At 35.0% G+C, this 17,435-nt stretch overlaps 3 protein-coding genes across 3 annotated transcripts; all 3 read right to left on the bottom strand.

Moving 5' to 3' along the window:
• Nucleotides 1-6,897: 6,897 nt before the first annotated feature.
• LOC107062610 (aspartic proteinase nepenthesin-2-like) lies at nt 6,898-7,440 on the bottom strand. The gene has a single exon (XM_015313444.1). The coding sequence runs from the start codon at nt 7,438-7,440 to the stop codon at nt 6,898-6,900; it is 543 nt and encodes a 180-aa protein (XP_015168930.1).
• A 28-nt stretch (nt 7,441-7,468) lies between these two features.
• LOC102594598 (aspartic proteinase CDR1-like) lies at nt 7,469-8,269 on the bottom strand. The gene has a single exon (XM_015313447.1). It carries the CDS (start codon nt 8,232-8,234, stop codon nt 7,494-7,496), a length of 741 nt encoding a protein of 246 aa, XP_015168933.1. The 5' UTR covers nt 8,235-8,269; the 3' UTR covers nt 7,469-7,493.
• A 1,164-nt stretch (nt 8,270-9,433) lies between these two features.
• On the bottom strand, nt 9,434-14,366 carry LOC102582554 (external alternative NAD(P)H-ubiquinone oxidoreductase B1, mitochondrial-like). Its single transcript, XM_006357467.2, has 10 exons — nt 14,154-14,366; nt 13,099-13,375; nt 12,244-12,447; nt 11,762-12,012; nt 11,449-11,668; nt 11,088-11,192; nt 10,582-10,845; nt 10,327-10,448; nt 9,663-9,782; nt 9,434-9,558 (listed from the first exon to the last, which is right to left on the bottom strand). Exons 1-10 carry the CDS (start codon nt 14,231-14,233, stop codon nt 9,471-9,473), a joined length of 1,731 nt encoding a protein of 576 aa, XP_006357529.1. The 5' UTR covers nt 14,234-14,366; the 3' UTR covers nt 9,434-9,470.
• Between the last annotated feature and the right edge of the window lie 3,069 nt (nt 14,367-17,435).

Here is a 17,435-nt window from a genome sequence, read left to right as displayed (position 1 = left end):
AATACTATGATGTGATCGTGATATGATTGTGATTGATGACATGTGCATATTCATTATTCATCCCATGTGTGAACTATCTGTTGCATGAGTTCTGAGACACTGATATGAGGATGGATGGATATGAGACACAGTTGAGACTAGCTCCGGCTAGAGATATATGAGATGGACTAGCTCCGGCTAGCGATTTGGATGCCGATGGGATCTGGTTCCGGCGGTGATACATGGTCCATGTGTGGCCCCCATGGATTCTGATTTGAGTATTCAGCACGGTCTGAATTACGTTAATAGATGTGTATCTTAGGATAGATATGCATCACGACTACATGACATCATTATTGCATTTGCATCGCATTTGACTTCATCTTTGTCTGTGGTGTGTGGATTTTACCTACTTGCTCCTCTTCATGTGATATATGATCTATTTGCTCTTATATGAGGATATGAGGTTGATGTTGAGATACTGTTGGATATATCTGTTGATTATGAATTGTGTAGTATAGGTTGTTGGTTCGCTGTTAGAATGAAGTTTCGGTGGTTCGGTTGGGATTGAAAGGAGTTGTTTGTAGCTGCTAGTTTAGCTTAGTTTAGTGTTACTTGCGAGTACCTGCTGCTTTTGGTACTCACCCTTGCTTCTACACAGTTGTGTAGGTTGACAGCTCTATCAGATCCGGCTTATTACTCATCTTCAGATTAGAGCTTCCAGACTTACTTGAGAGGTAGCGGTTCATTCCAGACGTGCCCTCAAGTTATCTATATTTACTGTTCTGTTCTATTCTAGAACTTTACTATGAGACTTGTATATTTTATTCAGATTCTGTATTAGAGGTTTGTACATGTGACAACCAATTCTGGGGTTATGTTGAGTTTATTTAAGGACTTCCGCTTATCTTTCTATCTTATTCTTGTTTATAAATTTTGTATCGTCGGGTTTTTGGGTGTTAGGCTGACGTGTCCGGTGGGGTTTGGGCACGTGCCATCACATCTGGTTTTGGGGTGTGAGAAAATGGTATCAAACACTTAATTCCAGCTTGAGGGGGAGTATTGGAATTAGTTAACTGATGAAGTAGTTAGCTAGTAGTGTTAGTTAGTTGATTAAATTCTGTTAGAATCTGTAACTAACAAAATGATGAGCTGGATATAATTGTATAGGAACTCTAGTATAAATACTAAGCTTGTATTGATTCACGTTTTTTTACACTGAATGAAACAATTGATTTCCTTTCTCCTCTCTGAGTTACTTGAAAGATTTCTGCCATTGATGTGGCTCAGATTACGAAATTAACATGGTATCAAAGCAATCGTAACTGGGATCGTATTTCATCTTTGATCAGCTTGATCGTGTTCTTCAATAATGCCGGAGTCACGATCAGAAACAGTCTCAGAAATAGTCGTCGCTGATCAGCAATCTCAATCAGTCGCTGAGAAAATCACAAATACACATTCGCTGTATGTTCATCCCTCCGATACCCCTGGATCGGTGCTTATTCCGACGAAATTGACGGGATCGGAAAACTATGGTTTATGGCGACGCTCCATGACAATTGCGTTGCAAGCTAAACGAAAATTAGGCTTTGTTACAGGCACTTGCCGGAAGGATCAATTCAGTGATGAATTGCATGAAGATTGGGAAACCTGCAATGCAATCGTATTATCATGGATCATGAACACCGTCTCTCCTTCTCTCCTCAGTGGAATTGTGTATTTATCTAATTCTCATCTCGTCTGGGAAGACTTCAAAGAGCGATTTGATAAAGTGAACAGAGTTCGGATTTTTCAATTGCACAGGGAAATTGCTACATTATCGCAGGGAACTGATTCTATTGTTGTATATTTCACCAAATTGAGGGAGCTCTGGGCTGAGTACGATGCTTTAGTTCCTACACCTGGATGTGATTGTGTAAAATCGAGGGAATACATGGAATATTTGCAGAGGCAAAGGTTACTCTAATTTCTTAGCGGTTTGAATGAATCGTATGAACAGGTACGTCGTCAATTGTTGTTGAAAACCATAGAGCCTTCCTTAAACCAAGCTTATGCCATGCTTAGTGAAGATGAGAGTCAGAGATCTAGTCCATTCCCAGCTTTACCAGGTAAAGGAGAACCACTGGCTATGCAGTTCAGTAGAAATCCTGCCTATAAAGGAAAAAAACCATTTATCAGATGTGATTATTGTGGTAAAGGTGGTCATGTTCAAGGCGATTGTTATTGGTTGATAGGGCGTCCTGGTCAGCCTGATGACTCAAAGAGGAGCTCCACTGATGACGTTATGAAGAAGCAATATCCTCCAAATGCTGATAAAAAACCTTACACCCAACAATTTGATAAGAAGCCATTTAATCCGCGTTTTGATAAGCAACGTAATTTCTCAACTAACAATATTATGAATGACCATCGAAGATCTGAGGTTGATGAATATACAGGGTCTAGTAAGGATGCATCTGTAGATGACCAATACAAGTATCTCCAGCAATCATATGGGAGGACTGGACCTAAGTTCTCTGATGAGCAGTACAGACAGATGCAATAGCTCTTGAATGAGAGAAATGATCATTCTTCTGATCATCACATCAACTTAGCAGGTACTGTTACTTATTTGCTAACTGAATTTGGATCTCCAACTTAGATCATAGATTTCGGAGCTACTCATCATATAGCATCTTCAATCCATATGTTGCAAAATGTAGTTGAACTTTCCCGATCTAGTAATGAGTAGGTTCATATGCCAAATGGAGGGATTGCTGATATAACTCACATAGGTTCTGCAGATTTTTTAGCAGATTTGAGAGTGGATAATGTATTACATGTACCAGATTTCAAGTATAACTTGATTTCAGTCTCCAAATTAACCAAGAGCCTTTCCTGCTCTGTCACATTCTTTCCTGATTTTTGCATTTTTCAGGATCTTTACAATGGCAGGGTGAGGGGGATTGGTAAAGAAGTGGGAGGTCTTTACATTGTCAAGCAAATTTTCAAGGATACATGTTTCATTAATGGTGCACTAAGACCATCATTGTCAGCAGACCAGTCAAGAGATACTGAGTTGTGGCATCAAAGACTAGGTCATCCTTCTTTACATGCTATGCACAAGCTTGGTTTAGTTCACAAGAATTCCTCAAATATTGCTGCAACTGCAGATTGTCCTATTTGTCCTCTAGCTAAACAGAGTAGACTAGTTTTTCCTCATAGTGTATCTAGCAGTGCTAAACCATTGGAGTTGATTCATCTTGATGTCTGGGGTCCCTATAGAACCCCTACTCATGATAAGAAGCATTTTTTTCTTACTATTGTTGATGACCACACTAGATACACTTGGGTCTATCTGTTGCAAATGAAAAGTGAGGTAATCACTGTATTGAAGTCAAATCTTGGCCGACTGATGCTTTGGTTGAGGCTGGATATACACAAAGTCCCTATGATCATTCACTATTCACTAAGAAGATTGGAACTGATTGTTGTTGTGGTCTTAGTCTATGTGGATGACCTACTCATTACAGGTAGCAGTCAATAAAATGATTCAAGACATAAAGGATGCATTGCACAACAACTTTAGCATGAAGGCTCTTGGTGACCTTAAATATTTTCTAGGGATTGAGATACTGAGATCAAGGACAGGAATACTACTGAACCAAAGAAAGTATGCACTAGAGCTGATTTCTGATTGTGGACTAAGTGGTTCTAAGCCAGCAGCTACACCATTGGAGCCTAATAAGAAGTTCACCTCAGTGGATTATGATGAATTCACAGGAAACACTAGTGATCCTTTGTTCAAAGATGTTACAGCCTACCAAAGGCTTGTTGGGAGGTTGTTGTACTTAACCACAACAAGACCTGATATATGCTTTGTTGTACAAGTACTGTCACAGTTCATGCAAAGGCCAAAGATGTCTCATTGGGAAGCAGGGATGAGACTAGTGAGATACATCAAGAGCTGTCCAGGGCAAGGAATACTGCTAAGCAGTGAACCTAGTACACAATTAGAAGGATTTTGTGATTCAGATTGGGCAGCATGTCCCAACACAAGAAGATCAGTGACGGGGTATACAATAAAGCTGGGAAATTCTCTTATTTCTTGGAAGTCAAAGAAACAACATACAGTGAGCAGAAGCTCAGCTAAAGCTGAATACAGAAGTATGGCTGCAGCAGTTTCAGAAATTATATGGCTGGTTGGAATCTTAAAGGAGCTGAATGTGAATATAGAGACACTTGTTAGGCTACATTGCGACAGTAAAGCAGCAATACAAATCAGTGCTAATCCTATATTCCATGAGAGGACAAAGCATATTGAGATTGACTGTCATTTTGTGAGGGAGAAAGTCAAAGATGGATTGATATAGACAGAGTATGTCAACACTAAAGAGCAACTAGCACGACCTGCTGAACGGAAAGGCGTTGGGAGCTGCACAACATCGTTCTTTTAGTTAGGACTAAACGTTGGAGTATTTGATGTATACACAAACTCCAGCTTGAGGGGGAGTATTGAATTCAATAATATGGTTAGTTCAGTTAGTTACTGTGGGCCTGACAGCTAGGTGATTAGCACTCATAAGAAGTTAGTTAAAAGTGCAGTGAGTTAGTTATCATTCATGACAATTAGAATGAGTGATCATCTTGTATAAATACATTGTATTTCTGTTCATATTATTCATAATGAATATAGTCTTCTTTCTGCTCTAGTTACACTTTCATAGATCTGTAAGATCAGATCAAAGTTACATGAATGTCAAACTCAATTAAGTGTTTTGTCACACCCCAAATCCGGATGTGATGGCACATGTCCATTTCCCACCGGACACGTCAGCCTAACCCAACCACAACGATAGAGAAGTAGAAATACGAGAATAAAAGATAATATATAAGCGGAAGACTTTAATTAAGACTCAACACTACCCAGAATTTGGTTGTCACATGTACAAACCTCTAAATAGAGAATTCGAATAAAAATATACAAGTCTCAGAGTATAGTTCTCGAATCGAACAAAACTGAAAGTAAAGATAACTCAAGGGCACGTCTGGAATGAACCGCTACCTCTCAAGTAAGTCTGGAAGCTCTAATCTGAAGATGAGTAATAAGCCGGATCTGATAGAGCTGTCAACCTACACAACTGTGTAGAAGCAAGGGTGAGTACCAAAAGCAACAGGTACTCGCAAGTAACACTAAGCTAAACTAGCAGCTACAAACAACTCCTTTCAATCCCAACCGAACCACCGAAACTTCAATCTAGCAGCAAACCAACCAACCTATACTAAACAGATCATATTCAACAGCCAGAACCAACAGTATATCCTCATCAACCTCAGATCAACAAATAAGAGCAAGTAGATCAAATTTCACATAAGAAGGGTAAACCGATACAATCCACACATCACAGACAAAGATAAGGCAAATGCGATGCAAAATGCAATAATGATGTCATGTAGTCGTGATGCATGTCTGTCCTACGATACACATCTGTTGACGTAATCAGTCCGCGCTGAATACTCAAATCAGAACCCATGGGGGCCACACATGGACCATGTATCACCGCCGGAACCAGATCCCATCGGCATCCAAATTGCTAGCCGGAGCTAGTCCATCTCATATATCTCTAGCCGGAGCTAGTCTCAACTGTGTCTCATATCCATCCATCCTCTTATCAGTGTCTCAGAACTCATGCAACAGATAGTTCACACATGGGATGAATAATGAATATGCACATGTCATCAATCACAATCATATCACGATCACATCATAGTATTACACATCATCTGTCTCAATCACAACCATATCACGACCACATCATAGTATTACACATCATTTGTCTCAACATCAATGTCTGTATCAATCATAGCCTACTCATGCTCTTTTATCCCCTTAATATCAGTTATCACATGACTTATTCAACAAATTCAAGTCACATATAACACATTTAGCTCGTTTTATTCCCCATCTTTCATTTACAACAATTTCAATCAACAAATAAAACCCATCCTCAATCCCCATTACTCCCCAACACAATTAGGAAAGTAGTCATGCGTAGTCTAAGAGTTTTACAAAGTTTGGAAGCCACTTGCCTTAAAACGAACTCCAAAAGTTACTTGACTTGAGCCTTTCCTTTCCGAGTATAATCCGGATCACGATAATCTATTCAAACAATTATTCACAATCACAATTCGAGTCCAATGACACCAAAATCAAGAAATTTAGGAAAAAAGGACAAAACGGTCCAAAAGTCTCATACCGGAAAACGGTACCCAAATCTAGAAATTTTTGATGTAAAATGATCCTTAAAGTATTTGGAAGCTAATGGTGAAAACCAATTTGAAAACGGAGTTGAAATCAATTCACAAACTCAATTTGAAGGAAAATCCTCGTTCTTGAAGAAGCTTAAAATATTCGGATCCGAAACCCCGACTCGAAAATGAAATATCTCTTGAAAAACATCTTACTCATGCTTAGATAAGTTCAAATATGAAATTTCATCAAAAACGGAGTTAAGATCGACCTTGAAATTCTCAATTTATCAAACTTTACCGGAAAAGTCCAAATTGTACGTGGTTAATATGATGAAAATAATCGATGAATCAATAATTTTATGTTAAAATCAGTTTACCCATAACATAAGGATCGTAAATATACCTTTTTCATCAAAAAGGGAGTCCAAATCGATAAAACCCCAATTTTTTCCAAGAGATTTACGGATAGGAAAAAAAAACCAGATAAAGAAATTATGAGAAAATGTCGAATTGAAGATTGAATACTAACCCTCATATTAATTCAAGAATAAACCCGTAAGAATCACTCCATTCCGATCTCTAGAACTCCCGATATGCTCAAAATACCAAATGAACACAGTCTGAGATTTTTATAACAGTACATAATGTAAAATTGAAAGATTATTATCATTGAATTAGCATTGATCAATCATACAGGATGTCACAATCTATCTTAGTGAAGGACATCCTCATCATATTAATATCAAAGGCGATATAATAAAATTGTTGTGCCCAAACACCTAATATGCTAAAAGGGAGTTTCTGAGAGAGCCAGTCACTATCCGTACTTTGTACAGACAAGCAGAAATAGTCAGTTTCATCTTGTCGAAATAAATTTTGAGGATCAAACTTCAATATAGCATTTTCAACAAAATGAAATGCTATGGTCGGAAAAAATTTAAGATCTTGATTGACAGTTCCACGGTAACAAAGCTCACCTTGTCTTGAGCTTATATGCTCTTTTAATGTTGTACCAATCACAAATCTTATTTCCTCCTTCAATTTATTGAATGCAATATCAGGCAAATAAGTTGAAGTGGTTCCGCTATCAACAAGCATTCCACCTTCGTAATTGACCCTTTTGAATATGCTTGAATTGATGTCAAGAAACTTGTCTCCCACACTGATTTTTTCTAAGGTTATATAGTATTTGCCTATAACCATAAACATGGGAGTGGAGTCTTCCATAATTATAGGCTCTCCTCCTAAAACCAATGTGTTTGAATCATAGTCTTCATCATTTATATTACCGATACAATAGGAAAATCCAGTTGAGAAATCAAAGAAATAGCTCGTTTGCCAAGTCCAAGAACTCCACTAACACGATCTGCACCTTTAGAACGTATTGAGGAACATCCAAACATAAGACGCTTGTTCATAGTCACATCAGTTCCATTTGGTGACTGAAATGTAAAAACTTCAGAAGCAAGATTTCCCCGAGTCATACCTGTTACATATCTATATGTATACTCACATCTCTTCGAGTCACGTCCACATTTTCCTTTAAGCATTATCAACTCACACATAGGTGTTTCACAAAACACATCTTCTATATATGATGAAGAATGTGAATAGACGTATAGTGGATATGGTGAGCGTTCACCACCCTCGGTGTAGCCACAATGAACCCAAAGTAATAAACTACCAATGTCCATGACAAGAATTTGTGGCACAGGAGGTGTGCCAATCTTTAATGGAACAAGAAACTCGTACCCATCGAATGGGATAATTTGAAATGCATCAACATTTTTTTCTAGATTATTGTCAATCAAAAGTTGTGAAATGCGAGCTTCTGATCTCATATTCATTCTTTTCACACGATCTTCCAGTGTAAGTTTTGGGTCGTAGAACGGAGATTTCCTTGAGTCACGGTGAATCATTTTTATCATTAGACCATTATTTTTGGTCTGGTGATCATGTTTGGTTGCGGTTTGATGAAGTTGTAGTAACAATAAGAATGCTACAACAAACAATTTCATCATTTTGGTAAGTTGATAGATCTTTTTCTTTCCTTTGATAACTAGCTAGAGACAACAAGTAATAAAAAGAAATTGGAGTGCATTGAGTCATGTGGACAGTTTCATTTTGTAGGTGTAATATTACTTTTTCTGGTCTTATTGGGATAGTTTTGTGTGATTCAACAACTTTGGTACATGCAGAAAGTTTGAGTTCTTACCAATGTTGTGTGATTTAACAACTTTGGTACATGCAGAAAGTTGGTACACACCTTTTGTGTTAGTGATCCTTGTAATGTACTAATATTATAAAGAAAATTTTCCCTTTGTAATACAAAGCAATGCAATAGACTTTTGGAAAATTGTGGTCCCAAGCGGGGTGCAAAGGAAAGGAAAAACGCTTATCACCTAATTTTATTATTTTTACTTTCTCCGACTATTTTTACCTGTTCAAAATCGACTTGACACATTCTTTAATGAACAATAAATAGAATAATTTTACTATATAATATAATAAATTAAATGTTTTGAGAAGTATATTGAAAATGACTATAGTTTATAGTAAGTGTAATTGACTGGTGATGATTGATGCTAGTGACTCGTAATGATGCTGGTGATAGTTAGAATGATGCAGTGACCACACTATTTAGAAACTGAATCAATTTGAAACCAACCCAAAATCAACTCAATACCTGACTCACCCCATCCCTTTTTATTCTAAAAAAAATAATGCCTAAGCACTCGTATTTTTGTTCTCTATCGTCTTCACATTTCATTCATTGGTTTGCAATATTTCCTATGTTTGAATGTTGTTTGATTAGCACTAAATGAATGTTTTTTATGTAAAATTTGAGAAGTAAATGGTAAGTGGTAACTACGTACCTTTATTTCTGTATTTGTTATTAGTTTATTTAGTTCCATGTACTTAAATTTTCATGGACTTCTCCTTCATTTAGCGTCCTTTGCTCATAAAAATAAATAAATATAATGGCAATATTTTAAAAAGTTAGAGTGACTATCCGAGCAATCAAACTCTTTAAATATTAATTACCTAACTTAAATCTAAATACGATTTTTTTTACCTCAACTATAAACGGAGGATAAAAATAAATCATTCTACATAGTTCAAAGACAAATTTGAACATTTTCGCAATTATTAATTACTATTCGATGTACATTAAAAGTTTATACAAATAGAAAATTATTGCATTTGGTATCCAAAACGTAGCAAAGAGACAATGTCAAAAATCAAAATTTAAAGCATCATATTCGACTTGAATCTCTTCCAAAAATGTATCTTCTTGTCCAATCCCATACAACTAAGATCCTTGTACGCCAGCTAACTTGCTTGCTGAAATAATGATAAATATTATATATTAATTAGACTAAATCTTCTTAAAAAAAAACATACATAATTATGTGATTATTGATGAATTAATACATTTAATTAATCACCTTGCATATACAGAATACCAAAGCCATTGTGTGCTACGACCCATTGATACCCAGTCTCCAGGAAGCTCTGCTGCTGCTTTGCTCCCACCTAATGGTGCAAATTGCCCTAAATGCCGATACCTGCATCACAACATTCAAGAATGAAGCAGAGACGGATCTAAAATTTTAAGCAAATGCAGAGAATCATTGCACGAACAATATCTTGAAACCTATGTCTTAAACATATCATAACATTTGTGTGGCTTTAAAAACTTCTCATGAAACTTATGGTCTACATATGTGATAAATATAAGGAAGTAAATACATGGAGAAGTAAGGAAATTCAACGTCTACTATACATACTTCTTTAAAACATTGACTGTATATACACAGTTAATTTCCAGCAAAGAGGATTCAAATGAACCCCCTTGTGCTCCCCTAGCTCCACCCATACAGAAAATCTGAAATCTCAAATTTACTATAGTTAGCTATCGAGTGTGTATAACGGAGGACGAGATGTACTTTCATTTGGGGAAGCAGAAACAGATGACACCATCATACATATATAACATTCTGTGTGACTGAGGAAATGTAGAAACAAATAGCACAATCAAGTTTTTCATGTATTCTCATACATGCAACAGTAAAATAAGAAAATAATTCACTCTAGAAGAGGAAGCCATACGTGAAGGGTCGAAATGCATGACGCCCGGCACTTCCAAATAGGCGAGGACCTTCAGGGTTAGCGTTGCACTGTTCCCAACGGTTAAAGCAGCCAGCAAGATATGAACCTTGTTGAGCAGCAACCTACCAATGTGAAAAGAAAAGAAACTGATATAAAAAAATGAAGTAAAACAAAAGGTCGTGTGCGATCCCTTTGACCATGGGATTACGTACACTAAGATATCATCAATGAATACAATCACAAGGGAATATATACCTGAGCAGTAGCAGGTAGACTCTTCATTTGGGAATCGACATGAGAAAGGGCTAGCTTAAATCCTTCAATATCTACCTCCTCTCTCTCATTTCCTTCTGAATCCTTGAATAACTCCGTTACTTGAAACAAATGGTTGCTCTTCAGGTACAACTCCACTTGAGGATATCGGATGATTATGTCTTCCAGAACATCTTGGAATTCTTCGATAGTTAAGGTTCCAGAACGATCCGTATCTGCAGCTTCAAAAATGGTTGAAATATCTTCCTGAAGCGACACACGAAAATGCAAATTGAAGGTGAAAAATATGAAAGTGTGTCAATATTTTGAATCTAGTGCATGCTGGCGGTGTACTTCACTGATTACAATTTGTTGGGGGACTAAACTACATTGAAATTTAGGACTGTATTTTTCTTATTCATGAAAGTTATTTATCATAAAAAGAAGAATAAACAGAGTTGGGAATAGATATCCTGTAATGTAGCATACTTGGCCAAAGGCTTGCATACCATAATTTTACGTTGATCGACAGTGGTACAATCACCAATAGCATACACATCGGGACAATCCTTTACTCGTAACCATTCATCAGTTGCTAGGATCCATCTCTTCCCCTGCCAAATAAAAAATCACATGGTCATGATAACTGAATATAGCAAAAAGGAAAGGACTACCACCAGAGACGAATGAGTTTGTCCTTATTAGATGTTCCTAATTTGTGGCGCATATGTATGTATAGTTCAAGTCGAAAGCAATGAGTTCAGTTGAACACACAGAGCCCACACGAGGCAGCCACAACTCATCAGGGGCATTATTGGTGATTAATAACACAATAGACAAACACAAAGGGGGATCATAGTGCCAACATACCTGGCCAATTTCTTCCATGAAATCCCTCACAAATGGGCGAGTACCGACTCCAGTAGACCACACAACCATCCCATGTGGTACAACGACATATTCTCCTGTAGATTTTACTTTCATGTTAACTGAATGTTCAGAAACCCTAACAACACGGCAACCTGTCAAAACCTCAATTCCATCTCTTTGAAACTTAGTTTCAGCAAAACAGCTAATTCTTTCGTCAAACCTGCACATAGCCAATACATTATGATCTCTAATAAGTTGTCCAATATTGGAATCTCATTTTTTTAAGGTGACACGTAAGTTCGTGAATTATTACGTGTTCAGGATATGATCTCCAGATTGAATGACGGTTATCTTCACTAGATCCTTAACTGAAGGGTATAGTTTTACCAAATCTTCATGAACAAAGTCATGTAGCTCAGCTGCAAATTCCACTCCGGTTGGACCCCCTCCAACTATAACGAAATGGAGATTGGTCTTTCGCTCTTCATCACTTAAGCCCGGGAGAACAGCTTTTTCAAAACAATCTATTACAGTCCTCCGTATCTTCTGAGCGTCTTCAACCTCCTGTATAACACATGATTCACTCTTTTGAGAAATCAAAAATTCTGTTTTTGCCATTTCACACACAAAATCACTCATCAATAAAAGAAACCATCAATCTGACTAATGAATCAAAAACTATTTTATTTATGAGGTCTAAAAATACATGTAGTTGCATAGTGTAGAGAAAATGTGTAATGAATCCGCTATCTGAATTAATCACAAAAGAGCATAGATAGAGACAGAGAAGTTAACCTTCAGAAAGTGACAATGTTCCACAACACCGGGAGTGTTAAAAGTGTTCACTTGAGCTCCTACTGCTACAACCAAATGGTCATATTCTAGCGAAAAATCGTTCTCGCCAACCAAATTTTCGACAGTAGAACGGCAAATGACTTGATGGTTTTCAGGATCAATCTTGAGACATTCTGCTTCCCAAAATTGAATTTCTCCATTTCTCTGTAGGAAATAAACAAGAATTCAGAAAAATACATAGGTATCAATCAAGAGCAACATGTACCAAAAAAAAATCAATCAAGAGCAACACGATTAGAAATCGCGTGAGAAGAAAACTGGATGGTCCAGTTATATACTCGTATTTACACCAAACTACATTGATTTACCATAATTAAGCGATAAATTGATTTGCAACAACAACAACAACAACATACCCAGTGTAATCCCACAAGTGTAGTCTTGAGAGGGTGGTATGTACGCAGACCTTACCCCTACCTTGTGAAGGTAGAGAGATTGTTTCCGATAGACCTCGGCTCAAGTAAACCATAACAAAAAACAGGTTTGAAAAGGAAATACAGTAATGAATGTCACATTGCCCAAAATAGTGGAGACAAGAACAGTATCAACAAGAAGTAATATGATACCTGAAACAAAGTAGACAACGGGTAATAATAATAATTAAAAAAGGGTTATTAGGAGAGTAATACTAATAATGATAGGGAAACTAGACAACGCTAGATTATTATTAACCAAGATTAACTGATGAAACTATATGTTTAAGATACATGTTATGTATTTATTTGCTTATTGCAAACATTCGATGTGAGTAAGTTATGCACACCCGAAACGAGTTGTAACAAGAACTCATCTTACCTTCTTTATTATGTTCCTGACTGGTTCTACAACGCTTCGTGCCTCAACAGTTCCACAAGTGACACTAGGTAACAAAGGAGTAAATGCAAAGTAGTTACGCGGAGACACCACTTCGATATCATAGGAAGAAATATCCATATCCTTTAGGAAGCTGGTGCCAGCCCATCCTGTTCCAAGTACCACTATTTTCTTCCTCTTTTTTGAATCTAATCGACTCCTTTCAACAATTTTTTCATTGTTGTCTACATTTTCTGCATATACCAAGAGACCCCCGCTACTATAACATCAAAAAAAAAAAAAAAAGTCACAAAAAGTAGCAGAAAATACACTTGACATCGAAAAAACAAAACAAATAATCACAACCCATAAGTTTATATCTTTGTATCATAATATAACACAAGTTATGCCTTACAAAAGTTATGTCACTTAATTCCTACAGAACTTATGTTGTTAGAGGCATATATTCAGTTCATAACCCATAAGTTGGCATAACTTACTTCCTAAAGAATTTATGTCAATAGAGGCATAATAAAGTTCAGTTTCAGAACCCACAAAGTTATGTCGTAAGAAACATAACTTATTCTTACAGAACTTATGTTGAACAAGACAAGTTCTCTAAATTTATGCAAGCGAATCAGCTACAACACAACTTATACCCGATAACTTAACTCCTACAAAATTTCTGCCAGACAAAGCAAAAAGTCCTCTAAACTTTATGTCTTGCGAAATTTTGTCATAAATAAGGGTACTAGAGCCTACAAATTTTCTTTAAATGAGAAGCCGACCAAAAATTAAAGAGCATCATATTTGAGGGCAAAAACTAAAGACCACCCGTAACAGAGGCAATCCGTGCAAAAACTTGTAGCAAATATAGGAGGTAAATGACAATTGAGAGGGGACGTGTTGAAAACATAATTTATTAAATAAAAATAAATATGTCTCTCGAACAATTTAAGCTTTTAGATGAAACAAACACATTAAACAGAACTACAGAAGAAAAAATGAGAAACTATATGAATCTGCAAACATTTTAAGAGATCAAACAGAACATATACCTGATACATGAGACAACCAAAAGCCTTGAACAAGAAGAACGGATATGAAGAGCTTTTTTCAAATATGAGAAACCCCTCATCTTCTTCTTCTTCTCAAAATGTTCAAAAAATTAACACTTTTTTTGGTATTTGTGTTACATAATCTGCTTAATTAGTTTAGTATATGGAAGAAAGTGAATTGATTTGACATAGAAAGAGAGCGTAAATTGTTGAACGTGGCAGCTTCTAACCCGAGTCTACAGATCTTAAAAGCGTTAATTAAGTTTAATGACACTTGTAACTTCTCCTCTCCAAACACAAAAATTAATAATCAATAATTCATTAATTCAACATTTTATTTTTTGATCAACAAAAGAGTAATTTTGAAGGGGAATAATATTGAGAATGGTCACCCTTGTTTGGATGGTTGTTATCGGTGATAGAACTAGAATTTTCAATAAGAGGTTCAAAATCTGAAGAAATAAAGATATAAAGTAGTTCAAAGGGATTCGACATCTACTATATATATATAAAAAATTATTTAACCATATATAAATAATATAATTTTCGCCAAAAGGGTTGAACCCCTTGACTATAAGATGGCTCCGCTTGTTACCTAATGTATTATTTTGTTATAACGAAAAATTTCATTTCGTGTAACAAATTTAGGGTGCTCATTTCTTTTTGCTTGTTACCTAATAATCAATTTTTATCTTTATATACTTTAGAAGTGCTATTTGTTTACATTATATTTTAGTTACTAAATCTTAATTAGATGACTATTACATGACATAAAAAATGGAACGCTTACGTTATAAATCGTTGGAGGATGACCATAAGATAAATTTTCCCTAATTGTCCCAATATATGAGAAACTGCATGTGTATTATCCTTCATCTCATTGTTAAGACAAACGTTACACTACTGTAATATTGTGACCTCGACCCAGAGGTTCACCCAAATCCTTTTGACAAAAAATAATTACATTGTACATTTAAGGTATTTTTTATGTATATATTTAGATCTTGAATCTTTTGAACATAAGATTAGAGATTGACTTAGTGACTGAGGGAGATCAATACTTATCTTGAGGTTTCAAATTCAAATTGAAATCTCAAACATTAGATTTTTATTTTTCGAATCCTTATGCATAAACTACTGTATAAGAAGAAGTTGAAAATATAAGCTCGATTAAATATAAAATTATTAAGATTGAACATAAAAAAGAGAACTTTTATTAACGTTTATTCATAATCAGTCAACACATATTTAATGTCATCCACATCAAAACCATACAATATGCATTATTATAATTTTGCATCGCAAACTATCATACATGTGCAAGTGCTATGATTTTTTCCAGCAGGAGCACATTTGCAATTCTGAGGCATCTTACTCGCTGGCCATTTAAATAGAGCTAGATATCCGCAACTAATTTTATCACAGGTTTCATCAGCCTTGAAAGTTACCGGACAAAATTGAATTTCACCTGACACTAACACATGAAAAAATATATACATACACATTAATTAATCAAAATTATGAATGCAAATTAATTAAAAAGGCCAATGTAACTTGCATATACATTGTAAAATCAGTACTTACCTAAGGCAGGTTGAAAAAAGGTGAGAAATATTGCCAAGGAGAGGAAAGAAAACACAATGTAACTCTTCATCATTTTTTAACTCTTCACTTTTTGTATAATTTCTCAAAGTATGAATTGTTTATGATAATTGCTACTCATGTACAACTCTTATATAGGGCTTCAAAGGAATGTTATATTTGGAAGATTATATTGTTGTTTAAAAAATAATAATATATACCCAACCCATAAATTAAGGGATTGAGTTCTCCTAATTTGCTCTTTGACCATTTTTGAATCTTTTCAAATTTTACTTTTAAGAATATTTTACCCCATTGACAAAAGAATTTTCCTTTTCAGTTTTTTGGGTTAAATTTTTTTTTTTATTCTTTGGATGTTTTGATTTGTAACCATAATATATACATTTAAATGTAACGTAAAGATTTTATTCAGTGATTATAGTGAATATATGCTGTATAACTTAAAGGGGAAAATTGGTACTTGGCATCCATCTCATCGAAAATTTTAAAATGACATGGTGGAAAACGGTTAAAAATTAGGATAATAAATTTAATAATTGAAATTTAAAATACCTTTTAAAGAGTTCAATAGCAATCATTAAATACATTTTAAAGAGTTTTCTCATAATTAAGAGTAATTATTATTATTATTATTTACCAATTTTGCATATTTGAAAGATTATATTGTTGTTTCAAAAATAGACCCACAAATTAAGGCATTGAGTTCTCCTAATTTGTTCTTTGTCACGTGGTGTGTTTGACCATTTTTGAATCTACGTAATCTTTTCAAAAGATTTATTTTTCGTTTCAGTTTTTCTTAATTTTACTATATGCATATGGTGTAACTTAAAGATTTTATTTTTATTCGGTGAATATGTGTTTTATTTAATATGTAAAAGAACTACGTATGGCTTAATCTCTCTAAAAGTTTAATTAAATAGTGGTACGTAGACAGTCTGTAACCAAGATATTTATTTATATGAACAGGTCAAGCTGAGTGCTAACTATTTTAATTCAAAATGGTTTATAAATGTAGTGTTAATATTAAATATTAACTATATCTGACTAAAGATTCTGATGGAAGTATGTTGCGTATCCTGTAAAAATTACTCCATAATCAACTTGAAATCATAATTGATTGGCTTTAGGTTGAAAAAAAGTTTCTTGCTATTGTTGATCACTTAATAATTAAATTATTTTTTAATTTCTCAATACACTTGTTGCAATTTGAAATCTGACGAAGAAGAACCTCTATAGTTCAAAGTTGAGAAAGTAATAAATGATCATCATCCATTTCTTTTTTGGTGCTAGTATACATATCAATCCCTTAATTAATAAAGAATATACGTAGGAGTATTATAAATCACAACGGTTAAATAGTTCGATCTAAAAATATTTTTTTATATAACTTTTTAATTTTAATTTTATTTTTAAGATCACAAGATTAAAATACGATATATTTTATACGTATATCTAGGGGTGTTCACGGGTTGGTTTGGATCGGTTATTGGTCAAAATCAAAACCAAACCAACTTAATCGGTTTTAAAATTATCAAAACCAAACCAAACCAAATATAATATACATTTATCGGTTTGGTGATTATCGGTTTCGGTTTGGTTTGGTTCGGTTATTAACCAGACACAAAAATAAAAGAAACAATTCATTTAAAATGTGAAAAAAGTGACAACAATCCATTCAAA

Source organism: Solanum tuberosum, unplaced genomic scaffold (genome assembly GCF_000226075.1).
Source record: "Solanum tuberosum cultivar DM 1-3 516 R44 unplaced genomic scaffold, SolTub_3.0 scf00233, whole genome shotgun sequence".
Lineage (NCBI taxonomy): Eukaryota > Viridiplantae > Streptophyta > Magnoliopsida > Solanales > Solanaceae > Solanum > Solanum tuberosum.
Note: the sequence above shows the minus strand (reverse complement) of the source record. Positions and strands in the feature narration are given on the sequence as shown.